Source organism: Scardinius erythrophthalmus (assembly GCF_964197995.2).
Source record: "Scardinius erythrophthalmus genome assembly, chromosome: 22".
Classification (NCBI taxonomy): domain Eukaryota; kingdom Metazoa; phylum Chordata; class Actinopteri; order Cypriniformes; family Leuciscidae; genus Scardinius; species Scardinius erythrophthalmus.
The window spans coordinates 540151-561570 of record NC_138242.1 but is presented as its reverse complement, the minus strand read 5'-3'; the positions used below and the strand labels follow the sequence as shown (position 1 = coordinate 561570).

Genomic DNA, 21420 nt, shown 5'->3' with positions numbered 1-21420 from the left:
TCTTAAGACAATTTTTTAAATACTCGACGGGCCGGATTAAACAGCCTAACGGGCCGTATGTGGCCCGCGGGCCGTAGTTTGCCCACCCCTGCTCTAGAGTGTGTTCAGTGATACAGTGAGACTCTAGTGTGTGTTCAGTGATACAGTGAGACTCTAGTGTGTGTTCAGTGATACGGTGAGACTCTAGAGTGTGTTCAGTGATACGGTGAGACTCTAGTGTGTGTTCAGTGATACAGTGAGACTCTAGTGTGTGTTCAGTGATACGGTGAGACTCTAGAGTGTTCAGTGATACAGTGAGACTCTAGTGTGTGTTCAGTGATACAGTGAGACTCTAGAGTGTGTTCAGTGATACAGTGAGACTCTAGTGTGTGTTCAGTGATACAGTGAGACTCTAGTGTGTGTTCAGTGATACGGTGAGACTCTAGAGTGTGTTCAGTGATACGGTGAGACTCTAGTGTGTGTTCAGTGATACAGTGAGACTCTAGTGTGTGTTCAGTGATACGGTGAGACTCTAGAGTGTTCAGTGATACAGTGAGACTCTAGTGTGTTCAGTGATACAGTGAGACTCTAGAGTGTGTTCAGTGATACAGTGAGACTCTAGTGTGTGTTCAGTGATACAGTGAGACTCTAGTGTGTGTTCAGTGATACAGTGAGACTATAGTTTGTGTTCAGTGATACAGTGAGACTCTAGAGTGTGTTCAGTGATACGGTGAGACTCTAGTGTGTGTTCAGTGATACGGTGAGACTCTAGAGTGTTTAGTGATACGGTGAGACTCTAGTGTGTGTTCAGTGATACGGTGAGACTCTAGAGTGTTTAGTGATACAGTGAGACTCTAGTGTGTGTTCAGTGATACAGTGAGACTCTAGAGTGTGTTCAGTGATACAGTGAGACTCTAGTGTGTGTTCAGTGATACGGTGAGACTCTAGAGTGTTCAGTGATACAGTGAGACTCTAGTGTGTGTTCAGTGATACGGTGAGACTCTAGAGTGTGTTCAGTGATACGGTGAGACTCTAGTGTGTGTTCAGTGATACAGTGAGACTCTAGTGTGTGTTCAGTGATACGGTGAGACTCTAGAGTGTTCAGTGATACAGTGAGACTCTAGTGTGTTCAGTGATACAGTGAGACTCTAGAGTGTGTTCAGTGATACAGTGAGACTCTAGTGTGTGTTCAGTGATACAGTGAGACTATAGTTTGTGTTCAGTGATACAGTGAGACTCTAGAGTGTGTTCAGTGATACGGTGAGACTCTAGTGTGTGTTCAGTGATACGGTGAGACTCTAGAGTGTTTAGTGATACGGTGAGACTCTAGTGTGTGTTCAGTGATACGGTGAGACTCTAGAGTGTTTAGTGATACAGTGAGACTCTAGTGTGTGTTCAGTGATACAGTGAGACTCTAGAGTGTGTTCAGTGATACAGTGAGACTCTAGTGTGTGTTCAGTGATACGGTGAGACTCTAGAGTGTGTTCAGTGATACAGTGAGACTCTAGTGTGTGTTCAGTGATACGGTGAGACTCTAGTGTGTGTTCAGTGATACAGTGAGACTCTAGAGTGTGTTCAGTGATACAGTGAGACTCTAGTGTGTGTTTAGTGATACAGTGAGACTCTAGAGAGTGTTCAGTGATACAGTGAGACTCTAGAGTGTGTTCAGTGATACAGTGAGACTCTAGTGTGTGTTCAGTGATACAGTGAGACTCTAGTGTGTGTTCAGTGATACAGTGAGACTCTAGTGTGTGTTCAGTGATACGGTGAGACTCTAGAGTGTGTTCAGTGATACGGTGAGACTCTAGTGTGTGTTCAGTGATACGGTGAGACTCTAGTGTGTGTTCAGTGATACGGTGAGACTCTAGTGTGTGTTCAGTGATACGGTGAGACTCTAGAGTGTGTTCAGTGATACGGTGAGACTCTAGTGTGTGTTCAGTGATACAGTGAGACTCTAGAGTGTGTTCAGTGATACAGTGAGACTCTAGTGTGTGTTCAGTGATACAGTGAGACTCTAGTGTGTGTTCAGTGATACGGTGAGACTCTAGTGTGTGTTCAGTGATACAGTGAGACTCTAGAGTGTGTTCAGTGATACAGTGAGACTCTAGTGTGTGTTCAGTGATACAGTGAGACTCTAGTGTGTGTTCAGTGATACGGTGAGACTCTAGTGTGTGTTCAGTGATACAGTGAGACTCTAGAGTGTGTTCAGTGATACAGTGAGACTCTAGTGTGTGTTCAGTGATACAGTGAGACTCTAGAGTGTGTTCAGTGATACGGTGAGACTCTAGTGTGTGTTCAGTGATACGGTGTGACTCTAGAGTGTGTTCAGTGATACGGTGAGACTCTAGTGTGTGTTCAGTGATACGGTGAGACTCTAGTGTGTGTTCAGTGATACATTGAGACTCTAGTGTGTGTTCAGTGATACGGTGAGACTCTAGAGTGTGTTCAGTGATACGGTGAGACTCTAGTGTGTGTTCAGTGATACGGTGAGACTCTAGTGTGTGTTCAGTGATACAGTGAGACTCTAGTGTGTGTTCAGTGATACAGTGAGACTCTAGTGTGTGTTCAGTGATACAGTGAGACTCTAGTGTGTGTTCAGTGATACAGTGAGACTCTAGTGTGTGTTCAGTGATACAGTGAGACTCTAGTGTGTGTTCAGTGATACAGTGAGACTCTAGTGTGTGTTCAGTGATACAGTGAGACTCTAGAGTGTGTTCAGTGATACAGTGAGACTCTAGTGTGTGTTCAGTGATACAGTGAGACTCTAGTGTGTGTTCAGTGATACAGTGAGACTCTAGAGTGTTCAGTGATACGGTGAGACTCTAGAGTGTGTTCAGTGATACAGTGAGACTCTAGTGTGTGTTCAGTGATACAGTGAGACTCTAGTGTGTGTTCAGTGATACAGTGAGACTCTAGTGTGTGTTCAGTGATACAGTGAGACTCTAGAGTGTGTTCAGTGATACAGTGAGACTCTAGTGTGTGTTCAGTGATATGGTGAGACTCTAGAGTGTGTTCAGTGATACGGTGAGACTCTAGTGTGTGTTCAGTGATACAGTGAGACTCTAGTGTGTGTTCAGTGATACGGTGAGACTCTAGTGTGCGTTCAGTGATACAGTGAGACTCTAGTGTGCGTTCAGTGATACAGTGAGACTCTAGTGTGCGTTCAGTGATACAGTGAGACTCTAGAGTGTGTTCAGTGATACAGTGAGACTCTAGAGTGTGTTCACTGATACGGTGAGACTCTAGAGTGTGTTCACTGATACGGTGAGACTCTAGAGTGTGTTCAGTGATACGGTGAGACTCTAGAGTGTGTTCAGTGATACGGTGAGACTCTAGTGTGTGTTCAGTGATACAGTGAGACTCTAGAGAGTGTTCAGTGATACGGTGAGACTCTAGTGTGTGTTCAGTGATACGGTGAGACTCTAGTGTGTGTTCAGTGATACAGTGAGACTCTAGAGTGTGTTCAGTGATACGGTGAGACTCTAGTGTGTGTTCAGTGATACGGTGAGACTCTAGAGTGTGTTCAGTGATACGGTGAGACTCTAGTGTGTGTTCAGTGACAGTGAGACTCTAGTGTGTGTTCAGTGATACAGTGAGACTCTAGAGTGTGTTCAGTGATACGGTGAGACTCTAGAGTGTGTTCAGTGATACAGTGAGACTCTAGTGTGTGTTCAGTGATACGGTGAGACTCTAGTGTGTGTTCAGTGATACAGTGAGACTCTAGTGTGTGTTCAGTGATACAGTGAGACTCTAGTGTGTGTTCAGTGATACAGTGAGACTCTAGAGTGTGTTCAGTGATACAGTGAGACTCTAGTGTGTGTTCAGTGATACAGTGAGACTCTAGAGTGTTCAGTGATACAGTGAGACTCTAGTGTGTTCAGTGATACAGTGAGACTCTAGAGTGTGTTCAGTGATACAGCGAGACTCTAGTGTGTGTTCAGTGATACAGTGAAACTCTAGAGACTCTAGAGTGTGTTCAGTGATACGGTGAGACTCTAGAGTGTGTTCAGTGATACAGTGAGACTCTAGTGTGTGTTCAGTGATACAGTGAGACTCTAGAGTGTTCAGTGATACAGTGAGACTCTAGTGTGTGTTCAGTGATACAGTGAGACTCTAGAGTGTTCAGTGATACAGTGAGACTCTAGAGTGTGTTCAGTGATACAGTGAGACTCTAGAGTGTGTTCAGTGATACAGTGAGACTCTAGAGACTCTAGTGTGTGTTCAGTGATACAGTGAGACTCTAGTGTGTGTTCAGTGATACAGTGAGACTCTAGTGTGTGTTCAGTGATACAGTGAGACTCTAGAGAGTGTTCAGTGATACGGTGAGACTCTAGTGTGTGTTCAGTGATACGGTGAGACTCTAGTGTGTGTTCAGTGATACAGTGAGACTCTAGAGTGTTCAGTGATACAGTGAGACTCTAGTGTGTGTTCAGTGATACAGTGAGACTCTAGTGTGTGTTCAGTGATACAGTGAGACTCTAGTGTGTGTTCAGTGATACAGTGAGACTCTAGTGTGTGTTCAGTGATACGGTGAGACTCTAGTGTGTGTTCAGTGATACAGTGAGACTCTAGAGTGTGTTCAGTGATACGGTGAGACTCTAGTGTGTGTTCAGTGATACAGTGAGACTCTAGAGTGTGTTCAGTGATACAGTGAGACTCTAGTGTGTGTTCAGTGATACAGTGAGACTCTAGTGTGTGTTCAGTGATACAGTGAGACTCTAGAGAGTGTTCAGTGATACGGTGAGACTCTAGTGTGTGTTCAGTGATACGGTGAGACTCTAGTGTGTGTTCAGTGATACAGTGAGACTCTAGAGTGTTCAGTGATACAGTGAGACTCTAGTGTGTGTTCAGTGATACAGTGAGACTCTAGTGTGTGTTCAGTGATACAGTGAGACTCTAGTGTGTGTTCAGTGATACGGTGAGACTCTAGTGTGTGTTCAGTGATACGGTGAGACTCTAGTGTGTGTTCAGTGATACAGTGAGACTCTAGAGTGTGTTCAGTGATACGGTGAGACTCTAGTGTGTGTTCAGTGATACGGTGAGACTCTAGAGTGTGTTCAGTGATACGGTGAGACTCTAGTGTGTGTTCAGTGACAGTGAGACTCTAGTGTGTGTTCAGTGATACAGTGAGACTCTAGAGTGTGTTCAGTGATACGGTGAGACTCTAGAGTGTGTTCAGTGATACAGTGAGACTCTAGTGTGTGTTCAGTGATACGGTGAGACTCTAGTGTGTGTTCAGTGATACAGTGAGACTCTAGTGTGTGTTCAGTGATACAGTGAGACTCTAGTGTGTGTTCAGTGATACAGTGAGACTCTAGAGTGTGTTCAGTGATACAGTGAGACTCTAGTGTGTGTTCAGTGATACAGTGAGACTCTAGAGTGTTCAGTGATACAGTGAGACTCTAGTGTGTTCAGTGATACAGTGAGACTCTAGAGTGTGTTCAGTGATACAGCGAGACTCTAGTGTGTGTTCAGTGATACAGTGAAACTCTAGAGACTCTAGAGTGTGTTCAGTGATACGGTGAGACTCTAGAGTGTGTTCAGTGATACAGTGAGACTCTAGTGTGTGTTCAGTGATACAGTGAGACTCTAGTGTGTGTTCAGTGATACAGTGAGACTCTAGTGTGTGTTCAGTGATACAGTGAGACTCTAGAGTGTTCAGTGATACAGTGAGACTCTAGAGTGTGTTCAGTGATACAGTGAGACTCTAGAGTGTGTTCAGTGATACAGTGAGACTCTAGAGACTCTAGTGTGTGTTCAGTGATACAGTGAGACTCTAGTGTGTGTTCAGTGATACAGTGAGACTCTAGTGTGTGTTCAGTGATACAGTGAGACTCTAGAGAGTGTTCAGTGATACGGTGAGACTCTAGTGTGTGTTCAGTGATACGGTGAGACTCTAGTGTGTGTTCAGTGATACAGTGAGACTCTAGAGTGTTCAGTGATACAGTGAGACTCTAGTGTGTGTTCAGTGATACAGTGAGACTCTAGTGTGTGTTCAGTGATACAGTGAGACTCTAGTGTGTGTTCAGTGATACAGTGAGACTCTAGTGTGTGTTCAGTGATACAGTGAGACTCTAGAGTGTTCAGTGATACAGTGAGACTCTAGTGTGTGTTCAGTGATACAGTGAGACTCTAGAGACTCTAGAGTGTGTTCAGTGATACAGTGAGACTCTAGTGTGTGTTCAGTGATACAGTGAGACTCTAGAGTGTGTTCAGTGATACAGTGAGACTCTAGTGTGTGTTCAGTGATACGGTGAGACTCTAGTGTGTGTTCAGTGATACAGTGAGACTCTAGTGTTTGTTCAGTGATACAGTGAGACTCTAGTGTTTGTTCAGTGATACAGTGAGACTCTAGAGTGTTCAGTGATACAGTGAGACTCTAGAGTGTTCAGTGATACAGTGAGACTCTAGTGTGTGTTCAGTGATACGGTGAGACTCTAGTGTGTGTTCAGTGATACAGTGAGACTCTAGTGTGTGTTCAGTGATACAGTGAGACTCTAGAGTGTTCAGTGATACAGTGAGACTCTAGTGTGTGTTCAGTGATACGGTGAGACTCTAGTGTGTGTTCAGTGATACAGTGAGACTCTAGTGTGTGTTCAGTGATACAGTGAGACTCTAGAGTGTTCAGTGATACAGTGAGACTCTAGTGTGTGTTCAGTGATACAGTGAGACTCTAGTGTGTGTTCAGTGATACAGTGAGACTCTAGTGTGTGTTCAGTGATACAGTGAGACTCTAGTGTGTGTTCAGTGATACAGTGAGACTCTAGAGTGTTCAGTGATACAGTGAGACTCTAGTGTGTGTTCAGTGATACGGTGAGACTCTAGTGTGTGTTCAGTGATACAGTGAGACTCTAGTGTGTGTTCAGTGATACGGTGAGACTCTAGAGTGTTCAGTGATACAGTGAGACTCTAGTGTGTTCAGTGATACAGTGAGACTCTAGAGTGTGTTCAGTGATACAGTGAGACTCTAGTGTGTGTTCAGTGATACAGTGAGACTCTAGTGTGTGTTCAGTGATACAGTGAGACTCTAGAGTGTGTTCAGTGATACGGTGAGACTCTAGTGTGTGTTCAGTGATACGGTGAGACTCTAGAGTGTTTAGTGATACGGTGAGACTCTAGTGTGTGTTCAGTAATACGGTGAGACTCTAGAGTGTTTAGTGATACAGTGAGACTCTAGTGTGTGTTCAGTGATACAGTGAGACTCTAGAGTGTGTTCAGTGATACGGTGAGACTCTAGTGTGTGTTCAGTGATACGGTGAGACTCTAGTGTGTGTTCAGTGATACGGTGAGACTCTAGAGTGTGTTCAGTGATACGGTGAGACTCTAGTGTGTGTTCAGTGATACGGTGAGACTCTAGTGTGTGTTCAGTGATACGGTGAGACTCTAGTGTGTGTTCAGTGATACGGTGAGACTCTAGTGTGTGTTCAGTGATACGGTGAGACTCTAGTGTGTGTTCAGTGATACGGTGAGACTCTAGTGTGTGTTCAGTGATACAGTGAGACTCTAGTGTGTGTTCAGTGATACAGTGAGACTCTAGTGTGTGTTCAGTGATACAGTGAGACTCTAGAGTGTGTTCAGTGATACAGTGAGACTCTAGTGTGTGTTCAGTGATACGGTGAGACTCTAGAGTGTGTTCAGTGATACGGTGAGACTCTAGTGTGTGTTCAGTGATACAGTGAGACTCTAGAGTGTTCAGTGATACAGTGAGACTCTAGAGTGTGTTCAGTGATACAGTGAGACTCTAGAGTGTTCAGTGATACGGTGAGACTCTAGTGTGTGTTCAGTGATACGGTGAGACTCTAGTGTGTGTTCAGTGATACGGTGAGACTCTAGTGTGTGTTCAGTGATACGGTGAGACTCTAGTGTGTGTTCAGTGATACGGTGAGACTCTAGTGTGTGTTCAGTGATACGGTGAGACTCTAGTGTGTGTTCAGTGATACGGTGAGACTCTAGTGTGTGTTCAGTGATACGGTGAGACTCTAGTGTGTGTTCAGTGATACAGTGAGACTCTAGTGTGTGTTCAGTGATACAGTGAGACTCTAGTGTGTGTTCAGTGATACAGTGAGACTCTAGAGTGTGTTCAGTGATACGGTGAGACTCTAGTGTGTGTTCAGTGATACGGTGAGACTCTAGTGTGTGTTCAGTGATACAGTGAGACTCTAGTGTGTTCAGTGATACAGTGAGACTCTAGTGTGTGTTCAGTGATACAGTGAGACTCTAGAGTGTGTTCAGTGATACGGTGAGACTCTAGTGTGTGTTCAGTGATACGGTGAGACTCTAGTGTGTGTTCAGTGATACAGTGAGACTCTAGTGTGTTCAGTGATACAGCGAGACTCTAGTGTGTTTTCAGTGATACAGTGAGACTCTAGAGTGTTCAGTGATACGGTGAGACTCTAGAGTGTTCAGTGATACAGTGAGACTCTAGAGTGTGTTCAGTGATACAGTGAGACTCTAGTGTGTGTTCAGTGATACAGTGAGACTCTAGAGTGTTCAGTGATACAGTGAGACTCTAGTGTGTGTTCAGTGATACAGTGAGACTCTAGTGTGTGTTCAGTGATACAGTGAGACTCTAGAGTGTTCAGTGATACAGTGAGACTCTAGTGTGTGTTCAGTGATACAGTGAGACTCTAGAGTGTGTTCAGTGATACGGTGAGACTCTAGAGTGTGTTCAGTGATACGGTGAGACTCTAGAGTGTGTTCAGTGATACGGTGAGACTCTAGTGTGTGTTCAGTGATACGGTGAGACTCTAGAGTGTGTTCAGTGATACGGTGAGACTCTAGTGTGTGTTCAGTGATACGGTGAGACTCTAGTGTGTGTTCAGTGATACAGTGAGACTCTAGAGTGTTCAGTGATACGGTGAGACTCTAGAGTGTGTTCAGTGATACAGTGAGACTCTAGTGTGTGTTCAGTGATACAGTGAGACTCTAGAGTGTGTTCAGTGATACAGCGAGACTCTAGTGTGTTTTCAGTGATACAGTGAGACTCTAGAGTGTTCAGTGATACGGTGAGACTCTAGAGTGTTCAGTGATACAGTGAGACTCTAGAGTGTGTTCAGTGATACAGTGAGACTCTAGTGTGTGTTCAGTGATACAGTGAGACTCTAGTGTGTGTTCAGTGATACAGTGAGACTCTAGTGTGTGTTCAGTGATACAGTGAGACTCTAGAGTGTTCAGTGATACAGTGAGACTCTAGTGTGTGTTCAGTGATACAGTGAGACTCTAGAGTGTGTTCAGTGATACGGTGAGACTCTAGTGTGTGTTCAGTGATACAGTGAGACTCTAGTGTGTGTTCAGTGATACAGCGAGACTCTAGTGTGTGTTCAGTGATACAGTGAGACTCTAGAGTGTGTTCAGTGATACAGTGAGACTCTAGAGAGTGTTCAGTGATACAGTGAGACTCTAGAGAGTGTTCAGTGATACAGTGAGACTCTAGAGTGTGTTCAGTGATACAGTGAGACTCTAGAGAGTGTTCAGTGATACAGTGAGACTCTAGAGTGTGTTCAGTGATACAGTGAGACTCTAGAGTGTTCAGTGATACAGTGAGACTCTAGAGTGTTCAGTGATACAGTGAGACTCTAGTGTGTGTTCAGTGATACAGTGAGACTCTAGTGTGTGTTCAGTGATACAGTGAGACTCTAGAGTGTTCAGTGATACAGTGAGACTCTAGTGTGTGTTCAGTGATACAGTGAGACTCTAGAGTGTTCAGTGATACAGTGAGACTCTAGTGTGTGTTCAGTGATACAGTGAGACTCTAGTGTGTGTTCAGTGATACAGTGAGACTCTAGAGTGTTCAGTGATACAGTGAGACTCTAGAGTGTTCAGTGATACAGTGAGACTCTAGAGTGTTCAGTGATACAGTGAGACTCTAGTGTGTGTTCAGTGATACAGTGAGACTCTAGTGTGTGTTCAGTGATACAGTGAGACTCTAGAGTGTTCAGTGATACAGTGAGACTCTAGTGTGTGTTCAGTGATACAGTGAGACTCTAGAGTGTTCAGTGATACAGTGAGACTCTAGTGTGTGTTCAGTGATACAGTGAGACTCTAGTGTGTGTTCAGTGATACAGTGAGACTCTAGAGTGTTCAGTGATACAGTGAGACTCTAGTGTGTGTTCAGTGATACAGCGAGACTCTAGAGTGTGTTCAGTGATACAGTGAGACTCTAGAGTGTTCAGTGATACAGTGAGACTCTAGTGTGTGTTCAGTGATACAGCGAGACTCTAGAGTGTGTTCAGTGATACAGTGAGACTCTAGAGAGTGTTCAGTGATACAGTGAGACTCTAGAGTGTGTTCAGTGATACAGTGAGACTCTAGAGAGTGTTCAGTGATACAGTGAGACTCTAGAGTGTGTTCAGTGATACAGTGAGACTCTAGAGTGTTCAGTGATACAGTGAGACTCTAGAGTGTTCAGTGATACAGTGAGACTCTAGTGTGTGTTCAGTGATACAGTGAGACTCTAGTGTGTGTTCAGTGATACAGTGAGACTCTAGAGTGTTCAGTGATACAGTGAGACTCTAGTGTGTGTTCAGTGATACAGTGAGACTCTAGAGTGTTCAGTGATACAGTGAGACTCTAGTGTGTGTTCAGTGATACAGTGAGACTCTAGAGTGTTCAGTGATACAGTGAGACTCTAGAGTGTTCAGTGATACAGTGAGACTCTAGAGTGTTCAGTGATACAGTGAGACTCTAGTGTGTGTTCAGTGATACAGTGAGACTCTAGTGTGTGTTCAGTGATACAGTGAGACTCTAGAGTGTTCAGTGATACAGTGAGACTCTAGTGTGTGTTCAGTGATACAGTGAGACTCTAGAGTGTTCAGTGATACAGTGAGACTCTAGTGTGTGTTCAGTGATACAGTGAGACTCTAGTGTGTGTTCAGTGATACAGTGAGACTCTAGAGTGTTCAGTGATACAGTGAGACTCTAGTGTGTGTTCAGTGATACAGCGAGACTCTAGTGTGTGTTCAGTGATACAGTGAGACTCTAGAGACTCTAGAGTGTGTTCAGTGATACGGTGAGACTCTAGAGTGTGTTCAGTGATACAGTGAGACTCTAGAGCAGGGGTGGGCAAACTTTTTGGCTCAAGGGCCACACTGGGTTTTAAAATTTGACAGAGGGCCGGCCCAGTAGCAGATTATAAAACACGATCTCATGAAAGTGCGTATCTGTACCACAAATTTTATTTCTCGTGCCATTTATACGGCAAAAATGTTTTTTTGCGTGCATATGCTACGCACTGTAAACCCCTTGGTTAGGATTAGGTCTGCGGAGTGCGTGCCTATTACACGCCATAAAGTGCGTATCATTTGCACGCGAAAACTGCGTATCATAAGCACTAAATACAATTCATGTATTCGCACTTTCATGAGATCGGGCTGAGCAAACACATTTAGCCTACGTTGTGGCAACGTCTGCGCGAAATTCAACAACTGAGAGACACATTCTGACAATACATTATTTATGCTAGATATCCCCCATTTAGCATGTTATGTTTTGAGGTTAATTTTTAATTAGTCAGATGTTAGATAATTATAGCCTATACTTTTTAAATATTGTTTATCCTTATTATTATTTAATGGGCCTAACAGTAAAATAGAAACAAAACACCTGCAAGTGTACACTTAGAAAAGTAAAAAGGTTACGTTAATTCAACTTTATTAAAACTGCATATGGCATCAATTTGCACTTCCAAAAGTCATACATTTGTGGAAAAAAAACGAAATAAATTAATGTATACATTTATTTTAAGTATAATAAAATAAAACATAAAAAGCAAAGGCAGATCAGAACATTTAATGAACAAAACCAGGTTCTGTACATGGCAGGGAGCGTAGTCGAAAGCCGGGCGATAAAGAGCAGGCGATAAAAAACGGAATCAGTCAGGATACATCCACAAATCCAGAGGAGCAAAGAAACTAAATAGCAGACAAATCAAAGGAAAAACTAAACATGCGTGCAAGCGGTTACCAAACATGTTTTTCTCCGTGAGTTTCCAAAAAAGAAAAAAACATTAACGTGCAACAAGTCTATGCGCTTATGTCGCTGTTTGTTTGGTTTCCATGGTGACGCGTCATTGCTTGTTACGTGACACACCGCAGCCACAACAGCGCTGAATGAATGATGATCTGCTTTTATGTCATTTTTCCTTTTTTACATTTATTAGCTATGGCATGAAATATCTGATATTCTGATTGTCAAATATATGCAACGCAATATATATGTATATAATATATATAACACAAAGTATTGCAAGAAAAAGGCAAAATGAACGCGATCATAAGACAATTTTTTAAATACTCGACGGGCCGGACTAAACAGCCTAACGGGCCGTATGTGGCCCGCGGGCCGTAGTTTGCCCACCCCTGCTCTAGAGTGTTCAGTGATACGGTGAGACTCTAGTGTGTGTTCAGTGATACAGTGAGACTCTAGTGTGTGTTCAGTGATACAGCGAGACTCTAGAGTGTGTTCAGTGATACAGTGAGACTCTAGAGTGTGTTCAGTGATACAGTGAGACTCTAGAGTGTGTTCAGTGATACAGTGAGACTCTAGAGAGTGTTCAGTGATACAGTGAGACTCTAGAGTGTGTTCAGTGATACAGTGAGACTCTAGTGTGTGTTCAGTGATACAGTGAGACTCTAGAGAGTGTTCAGTGATACAGTGAGACTCTAGAGTGTGTTCAGTGATACAGTGAGACTCTAGAGTGTGTTCAGTGATACAGTGAGACTCTAGAGAGTGTTCAGTGATACAGTGAGACTCTAGAGAGTGTTCAGTGATACAGTGAGACTCTAGTGTGTGTTCAGTGATACAGTGAGACTCTAGAGAGTGTTCAGTGATACAGTGAGACTCTAGAGTGTGTTCAGTGATACAGTGAGACTCTAGAGTGTGTTCAGTGATACAGTGAGACTCTAGAGTGTGTTCAGTGATACAGTGAGACTCTAGAGAGTGTTCAGTGATACAGTGAGACTCTAGAGACTCTAGTGTGTGTTCAGTGATACAGTGAGACTCTAGAGTGTTCAGTGATACAGTGAGACTCTAGAGTGTGTTCAGTGATACAGTGAGACTCTAGTGTGTGTTCAGTGATACAGTGAGACTCTAGTGTGTGTTCAGTGATACGGTGAGACTCTAGTGTGTGTTCAGTGATACAGTGAGACTCTAGAGTGTTCAGTGATACAGTGAGACTCTAGTGTGTGTTCAGTGATACAGTGAGACTCTAGTGTGTGTTCAGTGATACAGTGAGACTCTAGAGTGTTCAGTGATACAGTGAGACTCTAGTGTGTGTTCAGTGATACAGCGAGACTCTAGTGTGTGTTCAGTGATACAGTGAGACTCTAGAGACTCTAGAGTGTGTTCAGTGATACGGTGAGACTCTAGAGTGTGTTCAGTGATACAGTGAGACTCTAGTGTGTGTTCAGTGATACAGTGAGACTCTAGAGTGTTCAGTGATACAGTGAGACTCTAGAGTGTGTTCAGTGATACGGTGAGACTCTAGTGTGTGTTCAGTGATACGGTGAGACTCTAGAGTGTGTTCAGTGATACAGTGAGACTCTAGAGACTCTAGTGTGTGTTCAGTGATACAGTGAGACTCTAGAGTGTGTTCAGTGATACAGTGAGACTCTAGTGTGTGTTCAGTGATACAGTGAGACTCTAGAGTGTGTTCAGTGATACAGTGAGACTCTAGTGTGTGTTCAGTGATACAGTGAGACTCTAGAGACTCTAGTGTGTGTTCAGTGATACAGTGAGACTCTAGAGTGTGTTCAGTGATACGGTGAGACTCTAGAGTGTGTTCAGTGATACAGTGAGACTCTAGAGACTCTAGTGTGTGTTCAGTGATACAGTGAGACTCTAGTGTGTGTTCAGTGATACGGTGAGACTCTAGAGTGTGTTCAGTGATACAGTGAGACTCTAGTGTGTGTTCAGTGATACAGTGAGACTCTAGAGACTCTAGTGTGTGTTCAGTGATACAGTGAGACTCTAGTGTGTGTTCAGTGATACGGTGAGACTCTAGAGTGTGTTCAGTGATACAGTGAGACTCTAGAGACTCTAGTGTGTGTTCAGTGATACAGTGAGACTCTAGAGTGTGTTCAGTGATACGGTGAGACTCTAGAGTGTGTTCAGTGATACAGTGAGACTCTAGAGACTCTAGTGTGTGTTCAGTGATACAGTGAGACTCTAGTGTGTGTTCAGTGATACAGTGAGACTCTAGAGTGTGTTCAGTGATACAGTGAGACTCTAGTGTGTGTTCAGTGATACAGTGAGACTCTAGAGACTCTAGTGTGTGTTCAGTGATACAGTGAGACTCTAGTGTGTGTTCAGTGATACGGTGAGACTCTAGAGTGTGTTCAGTGATACAGTGAGACTCTAGTGTGTGTTCAGTGATACGGTGAGACTCTAGAGTGTGTTCAGTGATACAGTGAGACTCTAGAGTGTGTTCAGTGATACAGTGAGACTCTAGAGTGTGTTCAGTGATACAGTGAGACTCTAGAGTGTGTTCAGTGATACAGTGAGACTCTAGTGTGTGTTCAGTGATACAGTGAGACTCTAGAGTGTGTTCAGTGATACGGTGAGACTCTAGAGTGTGTTCAGTGATACAGTGAGACTCTAGAGACTCTAGTGTGTGTTCAGTGATACAGTGAGACTCTAGTGTGTGTTCAGTGATACAGTGAGACTCTAGAGTGTGTTCAGTGATACAGTGAGACTCTAGTGTGTGTTCAGTGATACAGTGAGACTCTAGAGACTCTAGTGTGTGTTCAGTGATACAGTGAGACTCTAGTGTGTGTTCAGTGATACGGTGAGACTCTAGAGTGTGTTCAGTGATACAGTGAGACTCTAGTGTGTGTTCAGTGATACGGTGAGACTCTAGAGTGTGTTCAGTGATACAGTGAGACTCTAGAGTGTGTTCAGTGATACAGTGAGACTCTAGAGTGTGTTCAGTGATACAGTGAGACTCTAGAGTGTGTTCAGTGATACAGTGAGACTCTAGAGTGTGTTCAGTGATACGGTGAGACTCTAGAGTGTTCAGTGATACAGTGAGACTCTAGTGTGTGTTCAGTGATACGGTGAGACTCTAGAGTGTGTTCAGTGATACAGTGAGACTCTAGTGTGTGTTCAGTGATACGGTGAGACTCTAGAGTGTGTTCAGTGATACAGTGAGACTCTAGAGTGTGTTCAGTGATACAGTGAGACTCTAGAGTGTGTTCAGTGATACAGTGAGACTCTAGAGTGTGTTCAGTGATACAGTGAGACTCTAGAGACTCTAGAGTGTGTTCAGTGATACGGTGAGACTCTAGAGTGTGTTCAGTAACTCGATGGGTCAGACCTCGAACTCCTGGTGGTTCCAGGCGATGACGCTGGCGCTGCCCAGCTCGCGGTCCACACTGAAGCCGCGCATCTCTCCCTCCAGAGCGTCCCGCAGCTCCTCTCGCGTCTTCAGGTTCCAGATGAGGTTCGAGCGTGCGTGATCCTGCTGAAACCTGCACACACACACAGGGAAACACACTGAAACCTGCACACACAGACTCTCATATCTCAACACACCTTCTTATCTCTCTGACCTTTTGAGTATAAACACTCCAGCTAGAGGTTTAAGGTCATCGAATCAGAAACTCTTAGGGTGTATTCACACCGGTCTTGTTTGGATTACTGAACACCAAATCAGTCAAGAATAAAAATTGCACTACGAAAGATCTCCATGATTAGCCTGTTTTTGCACTTCCTGCTTTTCCCTGCTTCAGAATTTCTGTCCAATGAATGAATGACCTTAGTACACGTGTGGTTTTGTTTACACATTTTGGTTCTCTTGGAAAAAGGCCAGTGTGAAAGCGAACCCCACCAAAAGAAAAAAAAGAAAAATCAACATTGTATTTGGTCCGGACCGAAGTGTGGTGGCAAACAATTTTCTAATACTGAATAAGAGACAAAAAGGAATCAACTGTCTTTAACAATTATTTATTCCCTTGCATATATATACATAAGGGTATGTATCAACACTACATTCTTCTAACTACCATCATATATTTCTAAGATTCTATAAATATAATTAAATGCAAACATATAGAACATTACATTTCTTCCACAAAAGCAAGTGAACTAGCGGACTTCCCTGGTGTGAATACACCCTGAGTGGTCCCTAGATCTAGGCTGAGGGAAAGGGTGACTGGGCTTTGGCCATAGCCGGCCCTTTTAGATTAATCACATCAGAATCACTTTTTTAAGTAAATTTAAAAACCAATCTCTTCGAGAAGGCTTATAATCGCTGAGTTTCAAATGTTTTTTTTTTCTTAACATATATTGTGTATTTGTGTCTTATTGTCATATTGTTTTATGTTTCTGTTTTTACGTTTTTCTTTTAAATGATATTGTTCAGCACAATGGTCAACCACTGTTGTTTTTATTGTGATTTAAAAATAAATTGAGATTGAAGTCATATACTTAATTTCCAACAAAATCAGGCCAAAAACGAAGTTTGTTTACGGAGTGTGAAACAGCTTATCTAAGTGTTTGCTCCGATAAACACCTCTGAGCTCCCATTGGTCCGTGTGGTGGTCATGTAATAGGTGGGTGTGGCTCTGAGGCCCCGCCTTCTTTGAGGTGTAAATCTGTTCAGTCGGTCGCGAGTAAAAACATGAACACACTGAGAGAAACTGAAGCTGAAAGAGACTCTGACACTGTTGTTCATGTTTAATTCTGTAAAGCTGCTGTTTTAAAGCATCTATTGTATAAAGTGCTGTATAAATGACATTAAATCACATTAACGCTGTATAAATAAACATGACTGAAGATCTGAATCTCAGATCTGATCAAACAACTACATCTCTGTGATCTGATGCTTTCTGAACCGCTGTTCTCTCAGTTTGATTGTGTTTACTCAGTTATTGAGAGGAAAGTGCAGCACATATTAATGTAAACGTCGCTGATCAGCATCGTGATGATCTTCGCTAACAGTTCATCACTGAAAGGGGTTTCAAACGCCTTTTTACCGCTAAGTGAAGAACGGTTAAGAACTTCGCTGTGAGAATATCAGGGCTTCTAGTTTGAGCAGAACGGTGAGTGTACCTGTAGTAAAACAGCTCCCAGTTGGACTCGATCTTGATCCGCTGTCGTCTCTTCCTCAGGATGACCGGCTTCTGGTTTGCGTTCTACAATCAGTGCGACAGAATTACTGCAGTGGCCCAATAATGGTTTATAAGACAACGACTTCATATAAATAATAGACACAGGGATGTAAGGATAATGCAGACGACACTAGAGCGGTGAAATTAAGCACATATGATATGAAGTTATGATCCTGCTATAAACACACATAAATATGCCGTCCTGAGGAGAGACACGGATGTCAACACACTGATCTAATACAGCGCATGTGTAACAGCAGAATAAACCCATGTGACATGATAAAGTGAGTGACATGAGAAGGGGAGGGTCTAACAGAGGTGGAGGTCTCTGATTGGATAATGCTACTCACCAGGTTATTCCTGTCCTGCTGCATTGATTGACAGCAGAAACCACAATAAGAGCCGGTGGGGGGGCAGAGATAAGAGAGGTTATTGGTCCTGAGGTCAACCAATCACACTGCTGAATACTAGATGTTCATTACGAACATGGTTTCAATTTCAACAAGGCAAATGCATGAAATTGTGTGATTGGAGGCTCAAGAGCGGAGAAATTATGATGAGGATCAGTTTGTAACTCATGCTTATGATTCCAAAGCTGCAGAAAATGATTCATATCAGCAAAACAAACATCACTGCCCAGAATTATTATTCCCGGGAATAACATTTAGATGTCATTAGATGACATCATTAAATGCAAGATGGTGCATTTAATTTTGTTCAACACTCAGACCCAGTGTAGGTGGTGGTGGTGTTTTGGTGTAATTTATTTACAGGATGCACAGTATATTGTTATCATACGGGTTATTGTTAAATAACAGAATTATTAATCTATCAGCATACGGTTAATGCACATTTACCCAGATTACATCTGCCGTCGTCTAACGCTCACTTAAACTTAGATTTTATAAACACCTATAATGCTAACACTTACATTTAATTATTTATATTTTTATTTTATATTGACTTTAGATTTTTGGTATTAGCTATAATTGTAATCAGATTTTTAGATCAGTGCATCTGTAATTAGTTTTTTCCCTGTGAAATTCTGAACATGAATCAGATACAGAAAGGCACAGTTGACAGATGTTTAGTCGGCCAATCAGAACGTGAGCAATACATGTCAAGAAGTGTGCAAAGGTGTGAGCGTTAATTATTAATAAACCATTCCAGAGCCAGAAGATTACAGAGAGAAAAGCCAACAGAGTTTGTACTCAAGTGCACTACACGCTTTCACAACATCTCAGAAACATGAAATACCAGCGAGTCAAAGATGGAAAAGGCCCAGCCTTGTGCAGTGGACGTGCCCAGCATTTACAGCAAACCAGCAGCAGAGCAGAGGACAGCAGGTCAGAGGTCAGAGGTCACTCACCTCCTTCTGAGCGATGCCCATCTTGTCTCTCCAGTGCACCAGCACGAGGTCGGCCTTCTCCTTGGCGAACTTCTCGACCTCTTTCGCAGCCTTACCTGCCAGACACTGCCACTCCGGCACTTTATTCCTCCCGAACTGGTCCTGCAGAAATACAGTCATTAATGCATTTACAGCACTATAAGAGGACATTTGAGAACAACAGCTGTTCATCTTTATACCGTGGCAATCTTGACATTGTCCCGTATGTGCATCCTATCGACGTCCTTCTCCGGCACGGGGTCAGGGCTGTCCAGGAACGCCAGCAGACCCGTGGGCTGAGCACAGACACAGAGTTAAACTTTCTGTGACACTTTCACAAGAAACAGTTCATAACTGTGCACACCAGGGCTGTCAACATGGCTGAAAAGCTAAATTTGAATTTCTTTCTCAAATATAAGCAAAATTCAAATTATATTCGAATTCTAAAGGCAATACTTAAAGATGACATATTATGTCCCTTTTCACAAGATGTAATATAAATCTCTGGTGTCCCCAGAATGTGTCTGTGAAATTTCAGCTCAAAACTCCCCCAGATCATTTATTATAGCTTGTCAAATGTGCACCTTTATCGGGTTTGAGCAAAAACACGCCGTTTATGTGTGTGTCCCTTTAAATGCGAATGAGCTTTAGCTCCGCCTCCGTTCAGAAGAGGGCGGAGTCTTTACACGAGCTTCAGAAACTCCGGCAATAACAGAACAGGCCAATCTCCCTCATCCAGAATCCCAGAATAACCAGTAGCGAGTGCAGCCTTACGGAGAGACTCAGGAAGAGCTTCTGAATGTTAGTGGAGACATTTCTGTAGTTGTTGTGGAGTTACACTGATCATCTCATCATCATGTTTAACTTCTCCACAAGTGTCCACAGTTCCTGAGGTGTTTATAAGCCAGCGGTGACATGTTCTGGTCAACAGTGTTCAGTGCTCGTCTGTGCTCAACCACAGAACAGCTTCAGGCTCTGCTGGATCTTCATCAGTGCGTTAGAACTGGTCTCTGTTGTCGCTCGTGGAACCAAATGTCGGCTGGTGTGTGTAAACGTGCAGATTAAGGGCCGGTAAAATTATAATAAGATCCTCTTCATACGTCAGAAGGATAGCATAATCTGATCGGCTTATTTTTTGACATGCTTGCAGAGAAAGGCTCACCAGAACACAGTTACTGGGTTTCACTTTTCACGTTTTCTGTGTTGATAGAAGCACTGGACCCGATTATAGCACTTACACATGGGAAAAGTCAGATTTTCATGATATGTCCCCTTTAATGTTTGAGGATAAAAGTACTGTATTGTCTCCTGTGTCCACAAGAGAGCGCAAGCGAGCGCAATAAGCAAATATAAAACAAATCAAGCATCGCATGAAATGAAATGAGATTCACTTTTTAAAGTGCATTAACTTTTGAAACAATTGTTCTTAAATAAAATATAATTTCCTTGATGTACATGCAAGGAAAATTGTTACAATAGTGCATAAAACGTACTCGGTTACTAACGTAACCTCGGTTCTTCTCTAGAAGAGGGAACGAGTATTGCGTAAGTTGCTTACGCTACGGGTAAAGTCATCTTTTCTCGAGATATTGAAGCCAAAAAATTATCCTTAATTTTGTATTTATTGTCAACGCGTTGCAGCAGCTAGCAGACCTAGAGCGGGCTAATACACCCCCACACGTCATAGCCCGCCAGAATGGGCGCGGCTTAGCATATAAAAGGACGGGCTCGGGAGCTGCTTACCTGGTTTTCATCGACTGAAGCGAGACCAGCTCGAGGCGCGAGCACGGCAGGTTACGCAATACTTGTTCCCTCTTCTAGAGAGAACCGAGGTTACGTTAGTAACAGAGTACGTTCTCTTACGAGAGGTTCTTATTGGGTAAGGTGCTTACGCTACAGGAACCCCTTGTCAACACCGTGCGCGCCAAGCATCAACCACATATAGTCCCAGGGGCACACCCGGGGGACACAGATTAGTGGGAATAAGACGGCCAACTCGAGTGGGCCAGTACATGTACATAAGCACACAGTATCATGTGGCAGGGAATTCAGAGGGGCACAGCCGGTCCATACTGAAAATAGGAATATCTACCCTTATAGTGCAGCTCAACCAAGGGAGCTAGAATTAATGTGAGAGTAGCCTGCGCGCGAACGAATCTGAGCAGAACATACTCGTAACTTAGACTGACAAAAGTCTAGCCTGCAGGGCAGGAACTTCTAGGTTATAAAACCTAACAAATGTAGAGGGGGAGGCCCAGCCTGCCGCCATACAAATGTCGTGAATACAAATCCCGCTGGACTAAGCCCACGAAGAGGCCATGCCTCTAGTGGAATGAGCCCTGATGCCCAAGGGGCACTGCAGGTCTTTAGACGTCCACTGAACAAAACGAAGAGCTGCTCTGAGCGCCTGTAGGCGGCGGAGCGCGTGACGTAAACCCTTAATGCCCTCACAGGGCAGAGGAGGTTAACATCGACTTCACTACCGGATCCTGGTAGGGCCGATAATGTGATAACCTGCGCTCTGAAAGGAGTGCCAAGCACTTTGGGGACATAACCGTGTCTTGGCTTGAGGATGACTTTAGAGTCATTAGGTCCAAACGCGAGACACGCGGCGTTAACAGATAACGCGTGTAATGAATCGCCTGGACCGTCGTTCCGCCAGAGCATTGAGATTTCGGGATCTGATACCGCCCTGGCGGTTCACGTAGGCCACCACTGACATATTGTCCGTGCGGACCAGTACATGGTGGCCCCGCAGGCATGGGAGGAAGTGCCTCAGCGCATTCTCGACCGCTATCATCTCCAGACAGTTTATGTGAAGGCACTTTTCCTGGTCTGACCACTGGCCAAAGATCGGCCTGCCCTCGAAGAGGGCACCCCAACCTAGGTTGGAGGCGTCTGTCGAGATAACCTTCCGGTACGAGATAGCTCCCATTGTCACTCCCAACT

General features: G+C 43.7%; 1 protein-coding gene across 3 annotated transcripts in view; it reads right to left on the bottom strand.

The window, feature by feature from the left end:
- Nucleotides 1-21420, bottom strand: part of dnajc13 (DnaJ heat shock protein family (Hsp40) member C13) — a 148487-nt gene that overhangs the window by 72575 nt on the left and 54492 nt on the right. For 2 of the 3 annotated variants that reach the window (XM_081353369.1, XM_081353371.1), the window contains exons 19-23: nucleotides 18672-18767; nucleotides 18454-18594; nucleotides 17435-17452; nucleotides 17026-17108; nucleotides 15290-15443 (exon numbers count right to left, since the gene is read on the bottom strand). In XM_081353369.1, the coding sequence (XP_081209495.1) occupies nucleotides 15290-15443; nucleotides 17026-17108; nucleotides 17435-17452; nucleotides 18454-18594; nucleotides 18672-18767 (492 nt within the window). The remainder of the gene's footprint in view (nucleotides 1-15289; nucleotides 15444-17025; nucleotides 17109-17434; nucleotides 17453-18453; nucleotides 18595-18671; nucleotides 18768-21420) is intronic. The other variant, XM_081353370.1, reaches the window with a different exon arrangement.